At 39.0% G+C, this 21,359-nt stretch overlaps 1 protein-coding gene across 1 annotated transcript in view; it reads left to right on the forward strand.

Annotated features, from left to right (window-relative positions):
• The first annotated feature begins 8,164 nt into the window (after positions 1-8,164).
• Positions 8,165-21,359, forward strand: part of DBT (dihydrolipoamide branched chain transacylase E2) — a 43,959-nt gene continuing 30,764 nt past the window's right edge. The window contains exons 1-3 of the mRNA XM_082678775.1: positions 8,165-8,253; positions 16,567-16,690; positions 19,965-20,040. Of these exons, the coding sequence (XP_082534901.1) occupies positions 8,203-8,253; positions 16,567-16,690; positions 19,965-20,040 (251 nt within the window). The 5' untranslated portion in view covers positions 8,165-8,202. The remainder of the gene's footprint in view (positions 8,254-16,566; positions 16,691-19,964; positions 20,041-21,359) is intronic.

The raw sequence follows: 21,359 nt of genomic DNA on the forward strand, positions 1-21,359 counted from the left end.
ACAAAAGCAAATGAACCTAGGAATAAATGTAAACTCCCTTGATTAAGGACATCTGGAAAACTCTACAGCAAAGTTCATTCTTAATAACAGTAAATAATGGTAAAACATAAGAGACCTTTTAAAATCAAAACAAGATAGTAATACCCACAGTTATGGCTTCTTTTCAACAGATGATGGAAGTCTAGTCAGATTTTACAAGAAAGAGATGAAAGACACAAGACTGGACAGACAAAAACAACACCGTCATTATTCACAGGTGATATGATCACCTACATAGAAATAATGCCATTTGCAGCAACATGGATGGACCTAGAGATTGTCATACTGAGTGAAGTAAGTCAGACAGAGAAAGAGAAATATCGTATGATATTGCTTATATGCGGAATCTTTAAAAAATGATACAACTTTACAGAACAGAAACAGACTCACAGACTTAGAGAATGAACTTATGGTGGGGGGAGATAGTTAGGGAGTTTGGGATTGATATGTACACACAGCTATATTTAAAATAGATAACCAACAAGGACCTACTGTATAGCACAGAGAACTCGGCTCAATATTCTGTAACAACCTAACTGGGAAAAGAATTTGAAAAAGAATAGATACATGTATATGTATAATTGAATCACTTTGTTATACACCTGCAACTAACAGAACATTGTTAATCAACTGTACTCCAATATAAAATAAAAAGTTAAAAAAAGAAAACCTCAAAGAATCTTTAGATATATTATTGAAAATATAGTTTCAGTAAAATTCCAATCAAATGCCCACAGGACTTTTTTAAGGAGCCTGACAAGACAATTCTAAAATTTATATGAAAGAACAAAAGTGCAAGAATAATTTTAAAAGAATGAAGGGTACTTGTCCTCTCAAAACCCAGAATTTCTATGAAGCTAAAGTGAAGGCCATTCATACTGTTTTATTATAGACACATCGGCTCCCGTATCAACAAGGCCCGTAAATTTCACATTATTATTAAAGGTAATCGTTAATTGGGGACGTTGATCATCGATAAAGGATTGTCAAAAAACATTTTTTCCCGTGCTGCCAAACCCCCCAGTACGCTTTACCGGGGCGGCTGCTTGTTTTATACATGGTAACAGTAACAGTTGAGCAATTCTTTGTCCTTTATTAAATTCTGTAGGTTTTGTAACAGAAATCATAATGGAAATTTCTCCGTTATAATCCTCATCAGTAACTCCAGTATGAACTGTTACACCCTGCAGAGTCAAACTACTTCGTCCTAATAATAGTCCCACGGTTCCTGCAGGTATAGGCCCATAAACTCCTGTAGCTAATTTGTGAACTCCTGCTGGCGTAAGGATACAATCTCGAGGAGCAATTAAGTCAACGGCAGCACTGCCGCTGGTAGCATGCATGAGATCAGTAACTAAGAGCCGATGTTGAGATTGTCCTGTAGTGTCTGATGAAAGCTGCCATTGCTTACAAGATACCGTTGAGAATTTACCGTCGCTTTTCCCGTATTGTTGTTGCGGCCCCGGCTTGGGCCTAGCTTCCCGTTTCCCGAGACATTATCTCGTGGAGGCAAAAGATTTCCTAACTTATCCCTTTTGGAACGGCATTTATTAGTCCAGTGTTGTCCTTTACCACACCGACGACATACCAGGTGGCTGTTCATTCTTAACCTGTTTTGATATTTGGCCTTGCCCTTTTCGACAATCTCGCCTCATATGTCCATACTTTCCACAATTGTAACATTTAGTACGATTATCTTTCAACCCTCCAGTTATGGCAGCTGCAAGTAAATTGGCATAAGTAGGAGATCCAATATCATGGCAAGCTTTTATATACTCTTCAAGTGGAGCGTTTACAGCTCGTAAAGGCCGCAATGCCTTCTGGCATTCAGGATTTGCATTCTCAAAGGCCAAGGATTGTAATAATAAATCTTGCACGTCTGTTTGTGCTACAGCTCTTTGAATGGCTGCATGCAATCTAGACAAGAAATCTGTGTAAGGCTCACCAGGCCCTTGCATTAACTTAGTAAAAGATTGTGCTGTTTTTCCAGGGGGTTCCACTCGTAGCCATGCTCGCAAACAACACATACGTATTTGAATGATTCGTAAATCGTCAAATTGAGCTTGAGCTTGTACATTACTAAATGCCCCTGCTCCTATTAATTCATCTAAAAGTGGTCCTGGAGGATTACGGGCCACATTAGTCCTTGCCATGTTTTCAGCTTCTTCTTTCCACCAAGTCTTAAACTGCATATATTGTCCAGGTTCAAGAACAGTCCTGGCAAGTGCCTCCCAATCCTGAGGAATTAATATGTTTTTGGAAGCATACCCAGACAAAAGTCCTTGAACATAATTAGAATGCATCCCATATGCCTTAATGGCTTCTTTCAGCATTTTAAAAATTTTAAAATCATGAGGGTTATACTCAACACTCATATATCCATTCGGAAATTGATCATTAGCAGGCATAGCTTGTCTAACAATAGGGAAAGCAAAAAATGGTTCAGAATATTGCTTTTCTTCCTTATTCATCTCTTCTTCCAATAAAAGTTTATTACATTCAGGTTTTAGAGGAAATCGAAACTGACGAGAGGCTCCAACAGGATAAGCAGCTAATTCTAAAGGAGGAGCCGAAGGAATAGTAGGACATGGCTCCTGATATGAAGAGGTGGTAGCATTGTTTTTATTTTCTTCCAATTTAGCCATCAAATTTTTCAACTTTGAAAGTATATCAGAAATCTCATTCTGTTGAGAAAGTGGCATCTCATTTTGTTTACTAGCTTGCTCCCGACCTTTATCATCATCAGAAAGAGCCCCTTCATCACTGGAGCCCGAAAAATCCTCTCCTGTCTCAGACATAAGAGGAGGAGGCGGAGGAAGGTCCTCTATAGGAGATTCACGGGACAGAGTACGAAAAGTAGCAGAGTGATCGGGAGCAGAATTCGGACGCTGAGGGCGCGCCCCATTTTCTCTTTCAGTCTCAGATTGTAATGATTCTAGGGCAAGAGAAATTAGATTACAGAGAGACCAGACACGGACAGATATAGGGTCTCCATACTGATGAGCTCTTCTTAATGCTCGCATAACCTGTTTCCAAACTTTTAAATTCAACTGGTTATGACCAGTAGATTGAAACCAGTAACAATGTTTACGAATCTCCGCAAACAATTCATCAAAAGATTCTTGTTTCACTTTCACTCCAGAACTCCGGAATAACTGTTTCAGGAGTCTAATGTAGTGACGTTCCACTGAGGGAGAATTCCCCATGACTCTACTCTTCCCGAAGGTTTCGCTTTACCCTTTAGCGTACAAAAATCCCCTTCGGTCCCGCGTGACCTCGAGACTTACCTTCAGGTCCCTGTTCGGGCGCCAAATGTTGTAGTTTCTTATGACAGGGCTGAAAGTAAGCTCATCACACGAGATGAATTGTGCAGAAACACAACAGTAGAGGGCTGCTGCTCGCTCAGGCAATACAGCGCCGTCCCATCCTGCTGTGGTGACTTTTATCTAAGCATTATCTATGTTTACACCTTAAGATTTGTTTTCTTAACATTCCAGAAATGCCAAAGCAGCTACATATGCTTTCACTGATTATACAAGCAACAGTGGGCTTTCTTGAAGACTTGCCGTGCTTCGTCCTTGAGCTCAAAAGCAGCACAAGGACATTTCCTTGTGTTCCCATTATTCTGATTATACCGAGGACATTTCATGGATCAGTGCCCAAAGCATCCAGGACTGTTTGCAGTTCTGGCTTATTCGCACGCCCCCGGTTTGCCGGGAGGCGGGGGGTGGGGGGAGGGGTGGGGGCTCATGGGTCAAGTCTCCTTTCCATGCCCCCTCAGTGATTTCTCTACACTAAAGTAATTAAGATAATGTGAGATTGGTACAGTGATAAATAGATTACTTAGAGCCCTTAAACTGATTTCTTTGACAGATGAGACGGCAGATCAGTGGGAAAAGAAGAACTCTTCAGTTTATGGTGTGGAAACAACAGGTTAACTGTAAGAAAAAATGAAATTGGATTTGTATTTCACACCATACACAAAAACCATTTCAAGATGATTTAAAGACTTAAATATCTCCCATAATATTTTAAAAATTAACTCAAAATGGGTCAAAGCCCTAAATGTAAGAACTAAAACTATAAAACTTTTAGAAGACGACATAGATATAACTCTTCATAACCTTGGATTAGTTGATGGTTTCTGAGCTATGACACCCGAAGCACAATTTTTTAAAAATAAATTGGACTTCAATTTAATTAAAATAAAAAAACTTTTGTACTTCAAAGGTTACTATCAGGAAAGTGAAAAGACAAACTAAAGAATGGGAGAGGGCTTCCCTGGTGGCACAGTGGTTGAGAGTCCACCTGCCGATGCAGGGGACACGGGTTCGTGCCCCGGTCCAGGAAGATCCCACATGCCGCGGAGCTGCTAGGCCCGTGAGCCATGGCCGCTGAGCCTGCGCGTCCGGAGCCCGTGCTCCGCAACGGGAGAGGCCAGAACAGTGAGAGGCCCGTGTACCGCAAAAAAAAAAAAAAAAAAGAATGGGAGAAAATATTTGTAAGTCATATATCTGATGAGTCTAGTATCTAGACTATATAAAGAACTATTACAATGCCAAAATAAAAAGACAACCCAATTTTTAAATGGGCAAAGGATTTGAATAGACATTTCTCCAAAGAAGATATACAAATGGCCAATAAGCACATGAAAAGATGTTCAGCATCATTCGTCATTAGGGAAACGCAAATCAAAATCACAATGAAATATTACTGAACACTACTTGAAAGATAATTCAAAGACAATTCTCTCAATTCTTGAGAGGCAAGTGTTGGTAGGAAAGGAAAGTTTGCTTTATTTCGGAGGCCGGCAACCGGGGGGTGGACTCCTGCAAGAGAACCAGCTCCTGATTGTTGCTCAGGGGACAGGGGCTTTTAAAGGGGAGTTTCAGGGCTGTATAGGCAGAGGGAGGGAGCAGAACAGCATAGTCAGCTCTGACAGTCATCTTGAAATAAGTAATGTGGTGGTCTGATCAGCATCATCTTTGTTGTTTCAAGATTACTGATTAATCTTTAGTTCCAGGGTTTGTTCCCATTTCTTTGAGGCCAGTTCTCAGAACTGTGGAAGCTTATGTCATGGCTTCAGTTTGGTCATCATGTAGTCATCCTCCTTCACCTGGTGGGGGCTTCAGTAGCTGCAAAACAGCTCACAGGATATGGCCCAGAATATTATCTATAGCCCTTAAGGAGGAAATAAAGGTCCTTGACTATGCTTAATGATTAAACTATTATTATTTGGTCTCCTTTGACTGTTTTCCTTTGTTTCTGCATTTTCTCACTTCTCTGATTAAACTTATTCTTTGGCTAAAGTGTTTCCACAGACAAAAGGCAGGCTGAGGATATGGGGGGCGGGGGGCAAGGACTGTAGGGTCCTGCTCCGTTTCAATATCACTTTATATCCACTCGCATGGTTATAATGAAAAAGACAGACAATAACAAGAGTTGATGAGGATGTGAAGGAACCAGGACCTTCATACACTGCTAGTGAGAATGTGAAATGGTGCAGCCACCTTTGAAAACAGTCTGGCAGTTCCTCAAAGAATTAAACATAGGGTTATTGTGCAACCCAGCAATTCAACTCTTAGGTATACACCCAAGGAAAATAAAACACATATCTACACAAAAACTTGCACATTAATGTTCATAGCAGCATTCACAATAGCCCAAAAGTGGAAACAACCCAAATATCTATTGACTGATGAGTGGATAAACAAAAATATTTATATCTGCAAAATGAAATATTATTCGGCCATAAAAAGGAGTAAAGCACCAATACATGTGTAAAATAGATGAGCCCTGAGAACATTAGCTAGTCATAAAAGCCACATATTGTATGATTCCTTTTATATGAAATGTCCAGAACAGGTAAATTTATAGAGTCAGAAAGTAGACGAGTAGTATCAGGGACTCAGGGGTGGGAGGGAGTTCCAGAATGGGAATTGATTGCTAATGGCCATGGGGTTTCTTTCGGGAGGTGGTGAAAATGTTCTGGAATTAGATGGTGGTAATGGTTTTACAACTTTGTAAATATATTAAAAATCTCCGTATTGTTCACAAAAATCTTTCTCTTGCCCCTTTGCAGTCATTCCCCATTCTCACCCCCAGTGCCAGGCAACCACTAATCTGCCTTCTGTCTCTATAGATTTGCCTTCTCTGGACATTCCATACAAATGGAATCAGGCAATATGTGACCTTCTGGATCTGGCTCCTTTTACTTAGCATAATATTTTTGAGGTTCATTCATGTTAAAGCATGTATCATTACTTCAGTCATTGTTAGTGATGAATAATATTCCATTATATGAATACACCACAGTTTGTTTATTCATTTACGTATGGAGGACATTTGGGCTGTTTCTAGGTTTTGGCTAATATAAATAAGGCTGTTAAGAACATTCTTGTACTAGTCTTTATATGGACATATGTTTTTATTTCTCTTGGGTAGATACCTAAGAGTAGAATTTCCAGGTAACAATCAATCATTCAATTATTATTATTATTATTTTTTTGGCCACACCGGCGCAGCTTGTGGGATCTTAGTTCCCCCACCAGAGATCAAACCCAGGCCCCCTGCAGTGGAAGCTCAGAATCCTAACCACTAGACCACCAGGAAATTCTCTCAATTAAATTTTTAAAAAGAGAAGAAATGGGTTATTTGGTTCTTTCGAGCTCAAGTGAAAGGATTAACTAGTGAATATGTGGCATATCTCTTGATGTCGGAAGGAAGGATAAGGAAACATACCATACTGAATTTGGAAGCAGTAATCATGTTGAGGTAAAGAGTATAAAAGAAAAGAAGTAAACTAGACATTTCCTTAAGAGAAGGTAGAGTCAAAGGGAAAGTTAAGAGGAAGAAGGTAGTATAGGGGCTCTGGGAAGAAAAATAATTCAATTCAAAGGCACAGCTACTTAATTTTTTTATAAAAACACATGCATGTAGTATTATGAAATCTATTATTTGTGCCTATAAAATGTTTTGTTAGTGGGAAAGTTAAAAAAAATCAAAGTTCTTTGACTATCCCAGGTTTTCTTATAAAGGTTATGATTTAAATCTATTGCTTACAGTTTGTGTGTTTGTGTGTGTGTGAAATACACTGAAAGGCAAATAAAGCAAAATAAAAAGTGTGAGTTTGAGTAATATCCGACAGTGAATTTGTGAAGTACCTGAGATTTTGTTTCACGGCCACTAATCTTCAGTGTTGAGAATTTATGAATTTGTCTTTGTTCCAGTTTTGTTCTCTGTAATTCTTTAGACATCTGTACAGATTTTCATTCCCTTATAAGAGGAAGAACAGACAAATATCATCGTGGACATTTCTAGAAATTGGTTTCTTAGTTGCTGTGAGGAGGATTGACCATTAGAGCTCTGATCTTTTCTTTACCAGTTCCACTGACCTCAATTTGACATTTCTCCAAGAGGCAAATAAATACAGGTAGTATGTCTGACATTCTTGCATATGCTGGGCAGCTACCTCTGACAGATTCCCTAAAAAGGAAAGATAATGGCGATGACATTTGTCTTAGACATTATGGTAACCTTGTTTATCTTCCATGAAAAAAATAAAAAATTGAAAAGCCAGTTTCGGTAACCAAGAACACAATGCGAGTAAGAAATGCCCGTCATTGGGAAGTATTCCAGTATAGACTTGACTCAACTAGCGGTACAGATCCTTGCTACAAAGTATAGAAATGTCCCATTTTCTGTAATCAAGCAGTTACAATACAAGCTGAAGGAAGGTTTTTGTTTTTGTTTTTGCTTTCTCCTACTTACCCCTCAAATCTTACTTCAACGTAAATTTCTCCAGGTGAGTGCCCTTCCTTTGTTTCCTTAACATACTCCATCTCCCCCATTACTTGCACTGAAAATATGATCGTTGGCGCACATGTACTTACACAGCTGTGCCTTACCCAACTTTGTCCCTGAAACTAATTTTGGGCAGCCCTCCTCCCCACTTGTCTCTTCTCCCACTCCGCAGGGCTTCCCCCCCCGCCAAAGGTTATCTCAGCCCCGCCCCGCTCCCTGACTGGCTGTTGGGTGGGAGGCTCGTTCCTTCGCTCTCCATTGGCCGCTCAGGCCTCAGGGGAAGGCTCGTTTCCCGGCTCCCAATAGGTCCCCCGCAGGCAACTCCTCCAACCTCAGAGCAGTTGTCATTTCCGGAGTAAGATGGCTGCAGCGTGTGTGCTGAGGACCTGGAGCCGGACTGCCGGGCGTCTGGTAAGCAGGTTGGGCAGATCTGAGGTCGGGAAGGAGTGATTTGTTCGGAGTCACCCGGGAGAGGTGTGTTACTTTGTCCTCCTAGTGCTTCGCGTACAGGGCTCGCGTGATGGAGAGGTGGAGGGATGTATGCAAAACGAAGGGCAGCGAAGGTGGCGCTCAACCTGTCTGGAAACCCACTCTCTCTCCTTACCTGGGCGCACTTACGTCGTGACTCGGTCGCCCTCCCGCTTCATCTGCACCCGAAGCCCAGCTATCCTTTCGTTCAATAGCCTTTCATTGAGCACCATCCGGGTACCGGGCATTGTGGTAGGCACTGGGGAAACAGAGATATACTATATTCAGTAAACATTTATTGAGCACCCCTTAGTTTCAGACACTGATAATACGACCCCTGCCCTCAAGGAATTTACAGTCTAGAGAAAGAGACTGGGCAAGGAAAGCGTAACACCATAGGTCCTTGCCTCCAAGCAGCTGAGAGGCTCGAACTTTGTTCTTTGGGTTTAAACCTATCTCCTACATTTGCACCAGTATCTTTCCAACCTTTTAAATCACCAGAGCTAAGACCCACCACCATTTTTCCTTCATTTCTCCCCTTTCATACAGTCTTCTAGCACCAAACGATTAACATCCCAATAATCATAGTGTTTCATCCTATTTGCATAGCTTTTTTCTTCCTGGGTCCCCTCTTCAGAATTTTCCTACAGTGTTGGGCCCCTGATCTTACAAAACCTTCCAAGAGCCTGCTATGTACCAGGTACTGTGCTAGGAATTGGGGGTGCAAATATGAATAAGACAGACACTGATTTCTGCCCCCTCAGGGTTTAATTACAGCCTTGTGGTGTGGCACGGGGAAGAAAGGCAGAGATAGACAAGACAAGCAATTACAGCACAGCATGAGAAGATGGAACAAGTGCCTAGAGCTACAGAGACACATAGGAGGGATCTTGGGGGGTCAGAGAGTTCCCAGAGGATACTGTATAATTTGAGATTTGTGAAAGCTAAGTAGGAGGTAACCAAGAGAAGAAAGCTCTTCTCAGCAGCACCTTAGTGGGTATTGGCCTCCCTTCTTTGGAAAGCTCTCCATGCTTGGCTTCTGTGACACCAGCTTCCTGGTATTCTTTTTCCTACATCTTTGAACACTTTATCCCAACCTCCTCCTCTTTCCTTGCCTAACTTTTAAATATTGGTGTTTTTAAGGGTTCTGACTTTGCCCCTCTCTGTGCTTCTTGCGCTTCCAGGGTTACCTCATCCACTTCTTCAAATTTAGTTGCCATTTATATGCTGATGATTCCTGAAGTTCCCCAGTCTTCCAGCCAGCTTTACTGCAGACCCATGTATCTCACTGTCCTGGAAATCTTCAAATTGCATGTAGTTTAGGTGTTTTTCAGCTGTAAGTAGTAAACCCAACCGATAAGTAGGAAATCAAGTATCCGTGTATACAAAGCATCTGAAAGTTAGATGGCAGCTGGGATTGATTAAGTAGCTTATCATTATCAGGGTTGTCATTTTAGCAATTCCTTTGGCCTTTCCCTCAGGGTCACAAGAGGGCTGCCACAACTTTGTATTCAGGGCAGTAAGGAGGAAGTGGTGGTACCATCCAGACACACTGGCTAGAACTGTGTTACATGGCCACTGCTAGCACAAGGGAGCTTGGAAGGACTAGCCTTTAGTCACCTCACAGTGACTGTTATAATGTCTCTGAGGAACATCAGACTCTAGGCTCTGGAACTAAACCCTCAAACCTGTTTCTCTTGATTCTAGCCTGTAAATCTCAAAAATCTAGTCATTTTTCTCCAAGCTGTCTCCAGCTGCAGATATCCTGGACCTTCTAAGTTGGACTTTCTGCCTCTAATCTTGTGCCTCTCTAACCCGTTCTCCATAGTGTAGCCAGAGTGATCTTATAAAGTAGGACACAAATTTGAGAATGTCATTTCCTTGCTTAAAACTGCTCTCAGCAAAATGTTCAGAATTCAAATGACTATGAAGCAATATATGATCTGGATCCTTCCAAACTCTCCAGCTTCATTCCTTGCTAAAACCTAACTACCCAGTCCCCACTCTGACACTTCAACCTTAGCTCACACTAAACTACGCTAGAAGTATATTGAACAATTTCAGTTAATTGAACACAGGCTGTTTTCTCTCTCTTGACTCCAGACCTTTGCACGTCTATTTCCTCTGCTTTAAAGACTCTTGCCTTACTCCCCTATAGACTTCTCTGCAACACATCTCACCCCCTGGGTGACTCCTACTCATCCTTAGGTCTTACTTCACTTTCTCCAGATAGGTTCCCTCCTTTGTGTTTTCTTAACACTATCTCCCCCATTATAACACTGTTGTAATCATCTGTTTACTTGCTTTTATCTTTCACAGTATGGACTATACCTTCCATAAGGGAAGGAATCACATCAATTTTGTTCTCTAATCCTAAATGCCTGGCACATAGTAGGTACTCAATAAACATTTGTTGAACGACTCAGTAAAAAAAAGTCTATTTTTTCCATATGTTATAAAAAATCATAAGCAACAAGAGGTCTTATCACCTATAGTAAATTATTAAGAAAGCCTTATTATGTTGTGTTTATACTCCCCTACGGCATCATGCATTTGACTCTTGATTAACTTACCGTATTATCTTGAATTTTTCTATTTTGTCTGTCTTCCTGCAGTAAAGTGTAAGCAATTTGAATTCAGAGACTGTATTCTACATCTTATTTAGCTTTGAATTCTCGAGCACAGAACAATCCTGTCTTTAGGTATGCTCAACAACTGCCTGCTGAATTATTACTAATTTATTTCCTTATTATGTGAATCTGCTAAACCGCCTTTTCATTACTTTGTATTTTTTTGTGTATTGTTTGTAGAAGACAATGTCTTTCATACTTGAAAAATTATCTTTTTCTCCTTCTCCCTTCCATTTTTTTAAAATAAATTTATTTATCTATTTATTTTTGGCTGCGTGGGGTCTTCATTGCTGTGCGTGGGCTTTCTCTAGTTGTGACGAGCGGGGGCTACTCTTTAGTTGCAGTGCGCAGGCTTCTCATTGCGGTGGCTTCTCTTGTTGCGGAGCACAGGCTCTAGGCACGTGGGCTTCGTAGTTGTGGCTCACAGGCTCTAGAGCACAGGCTCAGTAGTTGTGGCGCACGGGCTTAGTTGCTCTGCAGCATGTGGGATCTTCCCGCACCAGGGCTCGAACCTGTGTAGATTCTTAACCACTGTGCCACCAGCAAAGCCCCTCCCTTCCATTTTTATCCTTCTGTTTTCCTTTTTATACCTTTAGTCGGCACCTTCACTAATGTGTTTTAGCTTTCTCTTAATAGCCACTCAATCGCTATTTATCACATAATGCCTATTGCACTTATGTTGCTTGCTTTCTTTTTCTACTTTAAATCTTCTCAGACAGGAGCCTGTCATTTCATGCCTCAAATACAATAATTGTTCCTTAACTTTGTCCTTTCTCTCCAAGCTTTACCTGTTATAATCTAACGCACACACACCCCTAGATTAATTTCCTTTTTTATGCTTTCATTTTATTTATTTTTTTATACAGCAGGTTCTTATTAGTCATCCATTTTATACACATCAGTGTGTACATGTCAATCCCAATCTTCCAATTCATCACACCACCATCCCCACCGCCCCGCCGCTTTCCCCCCTTGGTGTCCATATGGTTGTTCTCTACATCTGTGTCTCAATTTCTGCCCTGCAAACCGGTTCACCTGTACCATTTTTCTACGTTCCACATATACGCGTTAATATACGATATTTGTTTTTCTCTTTCTGACTTACTTCACTCTGCATGACAGTCTCTAGATCCAGCCACATCTCAACAAATGACCCAATTTCGTTCCTTTTTATGGCTGAGTAATATTCCATTGTATACATGTACCACACTTCTTTATCTTTGGGCATTTAGTTTGCTTCCATGACCTGGCTATTGTAAATAGTGCTGCAATGAACATTGAGGTGCATGTGTCTTGTTGAATTATGGTTTTCTCTGGGTATATACCCAGTAGTGGGATTGCTGGATCATATGGTAATTCTATTTTTACTTTTTTAAGGAACCTCTATACTGTTCTCCATAGTGGCTGTATCAATTTACATTCCCACCAACAGTGCAATAGGGTTCCGTTTTCTCCACACCCTCTCCAGCATTTGTTATTTGTAGATTTTCTGATGATGCCCATTCTAACTGGTGTGAGGTGATACCTCATTGTAGTTTTGATTTGCATTTCTCTAATAATTAGTGATGTTGAACAGCTTTTCATGTGCTTCTTGGCCATCTGTATGTCTTCTTTGGAGAAATGTCTATTTAGGTCTTCTGCCCATTTTTGGATTGGGTTGTTTATTTTTTTAATATTGAGCTGTATGAGCTGTTTATATATTTTGGAGATTAATCCTTTGTTTGTTGGTTCATTGGCAAATATTTTCTCCCATTCTGAAGGTTGTCTTTTTGTCTTGTTTACGGTTTCCTTTGCTGTGCAAAAGCTTTTAAGTTTCATTAGGTCCCATTTGTTTATTTTTGTTTTTATTTCCATTACTCTAGGAGGTGGATCCAAAAAGATCTTGCTGTGATTTATGTCAAAGAGTGCTCTTCCTATGTTTTCCTCTAAGAGTTTTATAGTGTCCGGTCTTACATTAAGGTCTCAAATCCATTTTGAGTTTATTTTTGTGTATGGTGTTAGGGAGTGTTCTAATTTCATTCTTTTACATGTAGCTGTCCAGTTTTCCCAGCACCACTTATTGAAGATGCTGTCTTTTCTCCACTGTATATTCTTGCTACCTTTATCAAAGATAAGATGACCGTATGTGTGTGGGTTTATCTCTGGGCTTTCTATCTTGTTCCATTGATCTATGTTTCTGTTTTTGTGCCAGTAGCATATTGTCTTGATGACTGTAGCTTTGTAGTATAGTCTGAACTCAGGGAGTCTGATTCCTCCAGCTCCATTTTTATCCCTCAAGACTGCTTTGGCTATTCGGGGTCTTTTGTGTCTCCATACAAATTTTAAGATTTTTTTGTTCTAGTTCTGTAAAAAATGCCATTGGTAATTTGATAGGGATTGCACTGAATCTGTAGATTGCTTTGGGTAGTATAGTCATTTTCACAATATTGATTCTTGCAATCCAAGAACATGGTATATCTCTCTGTCTGTTGGTATCATCTTTAATTTCTTTCATCAGTGTCTTATAATTTTCTGCATACAGGTCTTTTGTCTCCCTAGGCAGGTTTATTCCTAGGTATTTTATTCTTTTTGTTGCAGTGGTAAGTGGGAGTGTTTCCTTAATTTCTCTTTCAGATTTTTCATCATTAGTGTATAGGAATGCAAGAGATTTCTTTGCATTAATTTTGTATCCTGCTACTTTACCAAATTCATTGATTAGCTCTAGTAGTTTTCTGGTGGCATCTTTAGGATTCTCTATGTATAGTATCATGTCACCTGCAAACAGTGACAGTCTTACTTCTTCTTTTCCAATTTCTTTTCCAATATTCCTTTTATTTCTTTTTCTTCTCTGATTGCCGTGGCTAGGACTTCCAAAACTATGTTGAATAATAGTGGTGAGAGTGGACATCCTTGTCTTGTTCCTTTTCTTAGAGGAAATACTTTCAGTTTTTCACCATTGAGAATGATGTTTGCTATGGGTTTGTCATATATGGCCTTTATTATGTTGAGGTAGGTTCCCTGTATACCCACTTTCTGGAGAGTTTTTATCATAAATTGGTGTTGAATTTTGTCAAAAGCTTTTCTGCATCTATTGAGATGATCATATGGTTTTAATCTTCAATTTGTTAATATGGTGTATCACATTGATTGATTTGAGTATATTGAAGAATCCTTGCATCCCTGGGATAAATCCCACTTGATCATGGTGTATGATCCTTTTAATGTGTCGTTGGATTCTGTTTGCCAGTATTTTGTTGAGGATTTTTGCCTATATATTCATCAGTGATATTGGTCTGTAATTTTGTTTTTTTGTAGTATCTTTGTCTGGTTTTGGTATCAGGGTAATAGTGATCTCATAGAATGAGTTTGGGAGTGTTCCTTCCTCTGCAATTTTTTGGAAGAGTTTGAGAAGGATCAGTGTTAGCTCTTCTTTAAATGTTTGATAGAATTCACCTGTGAAGCCATCTGGTCCTGGACTTTCGTTTGTTGGACGATTAATCCTTTTTCTTCAATAACCCATAATGTATGAGTTCAGACTCCTTAATTTGACATTTACAGTCATCAACAGTTTGGTCCTTGAGCTCCTTCCACTGCTCCCTTTGATAAATTTGATCAAGGCAAATCATACAACTCAACATTAAAAAATGGGCAGAATTGTATGGACATTTTTTCAAAGAAGAAATGCAGATGGCCAACAGGCACATGAAAGATGCTCAACACCACTTATCATCAGGCAAATGCAAACTAAAACCACAATGAGATATCACCTCACACCTGTCAAAATGGCTATCATCAAAAAGAACACCAATAACAAACGTTGGCAAGGTTGTGGAGAAAAGGGAACCCTTGTATACTGTTGGTGGAAATGTAAATTGGTGCAGCCACTGTGGAAAACAGTATGGAGGTTTCTCCAAAAAACTAAAAATAGAACTACCATATGACCCAGCAATGCCGCTCCTGGGTACATATCCAAAAAAAACAAAACACTAATTTGAAAAGATATATGCACCGTAATGTTCATAGCAGCATTATTTACAATTACCAAGATATGGAAGCAACCTAAGTGCCCATCAACAGATGAATGGATCAAGAAGATGTGATATACATACATATATTTATGTATCTATCTATATGTATGTAATGGAATACTATTCAGTCATAAAAAAGAATGAAATTTTGCCATTTGCAGCAACATGAATGGACTTGAAAAGCATTATGCTAAGTGAAGTAAGTCAGAGAAAGAAAAGTACTGTATGTAATCACTTATGTGTGAAATCTAAAAAATACAACAAACTAGTGAATAGAACAAAAAAGCAGCAGACTCACAGATAGAGAACAAGCTAGTGGTTTCCAGGAGGAGGGAGGGCAATATAGGGGTGACGGTGTGGGAGATACAAACTTATGGGTGTAAGATAGGCTCAAGGTTGTATTGTACAGCATGGGGAATATAGCCAAAATTTTGTAAGAACTGTAAATGGACTGTAACCTTTAAAAATTGTATAATTTTTTTAAAAAAAAGTGTGATGTAGTTTATCAGGTATTAATAACATTGAAATGTTAACTTTCAAAATAAAATATTGTACCTTTCACACACTTAGGTTTTGATATACCAAATGAAATACATTCAGTCTTACTTATTTCTGTAACATTGTATTTTATTATATTAGGATTTTATATAAAATATCAATAGTTAAATCTAAAGAGTCAGCTATAAATTGTGATAAGAAAACCTTTGAGGACAATACTATGTGTGTTTTTCAGTGTCTTTAGATGCTAAAGGAGTCACTTTTTTTTAAGAATAAAGAAGTGATTATTTATTTATTTATTTTTGGCTGCGTTGGGTCTTCGTTGCTGCACTCAGGCTTTCACGGCGAGCCGGGTCTACTCTTCATTGTGGTGCGTGGGCTTCTCATTGCGGTGGCTTCTCTTGTTGCGGAGCACAGGCTGTAGGCACGCGGGCTTCAGTAGTTGTGGCTTGCGGGCTCTAGAGCATGGGCTTCAGTAGTGTGGCACACACGCTTAGTTGCTCCACCGCATGTGGGATCTTCCCAGACCCGTGTCCCCTGCATTGGCGGGTGGATTCTTAACCACTGCGCCACCAGGGAAGCCTGCTAGCAGTCACTTTTGAATTCTTTAGTTGTTTTATTTCAGGAAGCCTTTAATGACTCAAATACACCTACAGGCTGTTGTGTTTATATAGAAAACATTGTTAAAACTTTTTTACTTCCGTAGGGAATTTTAGGCAAGGATCATAAGCATGTGGACAAATCAGGATATAATTTTACTAAACAAGGGAATTCCCTGGCGATCCAGTGGTTAGGACTCCCTGCTTCCACTGCAGGGGGCACAGGTTCAATCCCTGGTTGGGGAACTAAGATACCTCATGCCTCTCGGCATGGCCAAAATAAATAAATAAACAAAAGAACAAGAAAATATTCTGTGTGCTAGGGTTTGAATTCCTTTGTTTCCTTAACCAGAAACTTGTCACTGATGCCAAGTGTTCTGATTTCAGCCTAATTTCATATTGTTTATATCGTGATAATGATTGTTCTACTTTTAGAATAGACTTGAAATTCAGTATATACTTAGAGATACGCCATTAAGATCATTTATAAAACCTTTTACTGTTTTGTTTTCCCATCTCTAGAGTTGTGTCCGCTACTTTCAAACATGTGGTAATACTCATGTTTTGAAACCAAACTATGTGTCTTTCTTTGGTTATCCTTCATTCAAGTATAATCATCCACATCAGCTGCTGAAAACAACTGCTGGTAAGTATAATCTCAGAATAGCCTGTACAGCATAGTGTTTTATATTTATTCAGTAACTGAAGACTTATCAAAGTAAAAAAGTTGACCTTTTGCTTCTAGCCTGGCCCTCCTTGCTCTCCCCACATCTATCCAATTCTCATTTTCTTTTCTTTTTTTTGCACCCACTCCCCTTTCACATACTTTCCCTTAATACTTGTGTCTTCATAATGCTGGGACTGGGTTCTCTTGGGCCCTCTGTTCTTTATCATATGACTTACCTAAGTGCAACAGTCAGCATTGATATGACTTAGATTAAATTGTTGACTTAGTAGATTGTATCCTTGTACTCACTGTATTACTGTTTTTTGGATGAGGCACTTAATCTGTCATGTTAAGATAGTGTGATGAGGTGCTTGTGTAAATACAAAGTTCTCTGGCTTTTACCACTTAATTACATTTCCCCCAACTTTTTCTACCTTGCAAAGAACTTGAGACTTAAGTATTAGATTTGGCAAAGGCACTAAAACTTTTTTTTTTCCTGATGTTCTATTTAGAACCCTGGTAAAGAACCCTAGACTTCCGTTACAACGTTAAGCTTTTGACAGATACATAGTGCCTTAGTCTGTGCTAGTGATGAAGAATAACGGAATTCCAGGCGGATCCAACCCCTGAGATCAATTAGTCCTTCCATGCCTTGTATATGTCTTCTTCCGCATCACCCTAAGATATGTAAACCTTATCTTCACCATTAAAAAAAAAAAAAGATTTCTATTTTCAAAAGTTGATCTTTTCTCTTTACTTCTCAGAGAAAATAGAGGCCATTCAAGCAGAAACTCCAACTTCCTACCCTAGTGTCTAAACACTTAAGGAGCTTTGGGTTACTAGCTGTGTAACCTGACCCAAGTTACTTAATTTCTCTCTGTTTCATCATTTGGAAAATGGGAGTAACATAGTATCCAACTTTGTATTCTTGTGAGAGCAAATCCCAAGGCACTGTTCTACATACTTGGGATACATCCTCTTCCAATTCTTCCCTAACTCAGTAAACAGTTAGGCTAGAAACCTGAAGCCATCTCGATACTTGTCTCACATCACGTTGATTACCAAGATATGGTAATATTACATCTTAAATGTTTTTAAATCTGTCTTCGCCTTTTCAGACAGCTTTGAAAATATTTAAATATATTAAGTTCTATACTTCAGTTTCTTACCTACAATAGCCTCCTAACTGCTTTCTCTGCCACCCCTCCCCCAGTCCTTTCCATCACATTCCTGCCAGAGATATTTTTCTCTAAAATTATAGATATAAAGTTATAGGTCTGAAATTGTAGATGGGACTCCTATCAGCCAATTATTGCGGAATAATAACCTTCCCCACAACTTAGTGCCTTAAAGGAACAATGATTTATTGTTCCTCAGGATTCTGGGGGTGGGTTGGTCGGGTGGCTCCTCTGCTGGTTTCACCTGGGCTCACTAATGTGACTGGATTCAGCTACAAGGTCATCTGCTGGTTTCACCTGGGCTCACTAATGTGACTGGATTCAGCTACAAGGTCATCTGCTGGTTTCACCTGGGCTCACTAATGTGACTGGATTCAGCTACAAGGTCATCTGAGTCAGAAGGTCCAAGATGGTCTTACACATGTGTCTCACAGTTGGTGCTGGTTTTTAGCTGCAGCATCTCATTTCTCTTCCATGTGGTGTCTCTCATCCTCCAGTAGACTAGAACAGCTTCCTTATATGGGGATCTCAAGGCACATTCCAAGAGGGAGAAAGTGGAGGCTGTGAGGTCCTGTGAGGCTTGCGCTCCAGAACCTACAACTTTACTTCTGCTGTACTCTATTGGTCAAAACAAGTCATAGGCCAGTGTAGATTTAACTAGTGGTAAGATAAACTGTACCTCTAATGGGAACAGCTGCAAAGAATTAATGACCATAATTATTTACCACTGGTTCCTAATTACCTCTAGGATATGTTCCAAACACCTCACCTCATCATGGCACAAAGCCTTAAATCTGGGCTTATTTCTTGCCACGTAGCCTATCCTCAGCTGTACGGAAGTGTTTGTCATTCCCTAACCAGGCTGCATAGTATCATATTCCCATGCCCTTTCACATGCTGGTCCTTGCATAATATTGCTTTGTATAGAGGTGACATGGTGTACTTACTTGCCATTTTTGATTACTTCAGTTGGTTTCCAATTCTTTATTATAACTCTATGATAACTCTTCCTGAGCAGAAATCTTCGTGTACCTCTGTATTTCTTCAAGGAAAAAAAAATCTTAAAAGTAAAATTACCTACGGAGTCAAAGAAACAGACTTTTTTTTTTTTAAGGTTTTTGATTCTTAATGCCAAACTATTTTTCAGAAAGGTTCCAGTTTATACTCTGAGCAGCAGGCTGTGAGAGGCCCCACTTACTAGAGAGGAAACAAGAGGTGCTTAAGACCTCCATATCAAAAGTGTATTTCGTATTTCTTAACTACTAATCTCCTCATATTTATTAAAGAAAAATTTCCTACCTTAATCAGCTTGTTGTATATTTTATAAGCAATTTTGATTAATAGTAGTTTAAAGATAGAGGAGCGCTCTTCAGTCACTTCGGAGCCATTTGTTAATTTGGAAAAGTGAGAGGATCCATACATACTTTCTGTCTTGGGAATAATTACCATAAATTATCATTGGCATCTAAGTGTTATAAAGAGGGTGTAGAAATTTGAAAAGGAGTAAAACAAAGTGCTAAGAGAAAATAGAAGACTAAAATTTACGAAGTTGGTAGAACATCATTTGAGCGAATAAGAATTTTCCAAGCCTTCTAGGTATGGATCTGCCTGATTTTTAGACACCGGGAATGAGAAGAGTGGTATGAAGTCAAAAGAGATTTAAGAGCAGGCCACTGATGTTTATTATAGTTTCATAACATGCAACAAGGAGATCCAGCTGAACCTCCCTTTGTCTAATATCTTGTTCTATTTTCTGTTCATTGCTATTATTGCAAAATCTCATTTGTTGGAAGGGCCTCCTATACCCTTGTAAAAGAACATTATTTTGGAAATAGGAAAATGTCAGTTCAGTGGCAATATCAATAGGTCTGTGCCACTGAATAATTTATATAAATCTTGGGTAGTTATGAATAATGAAGAGATTATAAACATTATAAAATGCTTTTTAAAATCTATAAAAATGAAATAATTTCTGCCTCTGCTTGAGAATATTTTCTAATTTTAGATGTCAAAGCATCTGTCTATTAGCAATACATTACATATTTAATGAGATCATTTCTCATTTGTCTTCGAAGCTCTACAGGGACAGATTGTTCAGTTCAAACTCTCAGACATTGGTGAAGGAATTAGAGAAGTAACTGTTAAAGAATGGTAAGTTATTCTGAAAATTTTTTTAAGTAAGTATAAAAATAAGTAGAAATCTATTTAAATTGAGACATCTCTTTCTGTAACATATATGATTTTTTTAAAGCAATAAGGTAATCTAGTTTGTGTTGCCAATATGCTGGTGGCACAATTCATCCTACAGTATGGCATTTTATTCAATGTAATTTATTAAGGATTATTTTTTCCTCATTTAAAAAATTTTTTCACTACCCACCCCTCACTTCAGCTAAAAAAGAGAAATTTGCCTCTAAAAGATATTAAGTTGATATGACCATGTGTTTTGAAAAGCATTTAATGTATGAACTTAGAGCTTTTTTCCAAACTATTTTAAAATAATCATGTAGTCTAAGGTCTCTTTACCGAAAATGACTTCAGTAAGAATGCAAGTACATTTGACTCACCATTACCTGAGAGTTTGCCTATATTTTTAGAAAAGGTTACAATATTAAACCAAAAGACATGAATCAAAAAATAATTTTTGAAAGGTTAAAAAATAAGGCTTGAAACAAAAATTAAAAAGCTCTTTACTTAGTCATCCTTCTATCCCTTTTCTTTCTTTCCCTTTCTGGAAAAAAAGGAAACACCTCTGGGTACTGAAATAATTTTCAAAGATTTCTAGAAGTAACAGTTAAGGTGAGTCAGTAGATTCTCTCCCACAATTGTATACTGTTAAAGATCCTTTCAAAAATCTGATTCAGCCACCTGAACATTCTTTCCCTGCAGTTCTCATTATAATTGCTTTGTAGGTTAGAAGAGGACTATAATAACATAAATGTACTTTATGATTTTGTATCTATTGCATTGTGGGATCAAGGAAAGAGCAATGACCTCAGGTCAGAAGAACCTGAATCTGAAACTTATTAGCCATCTTAGAAACAAAGACTAAGAACTCAAACTAAAATTCATGAAATTAAAAAGGAATTATATTGAGGATATCAATCTTTAAAATTTAATTCTAGGGCTTCCCTGGTGGCGCAGTGGTTGAGAGTCTGCCTGCCGATGCAGGGGACACGGATTCGTGCCCCAGTCCGGGAGGATCCCACATGCCGCGGAGCGGCTGGGCCCGTGTGCCATGGCCGCTGAGCCTGCGCGTCCGGAGCTTGCACTCCGCAACGGGAGAGGCCGCAACAGTGAGAGGCCCGCGTACCGCAAAAAAAAAAAAAAAAAAAAATTAATTCTAGAAATAATAGGCATTATTAAAATTTGATAAAGCCTAAGACAATAAAAGGAAATAACACTTTTAAAATACATTTTTCATATTTGAGGCAGAAAACCTGACAAATTAATTAAAATTTTTGATTATA

Source organism: Grampus griseus (assembly GCF_964374135.1).
Source record: "Grampus griseus genome assembly, chromosome: 1".
Lineage (NCBI taxonomy): Eukaryota > Metazoa > Chordata > Mammalia > Artiodactyla > Delphinidae > Grampus > Grampus griseus.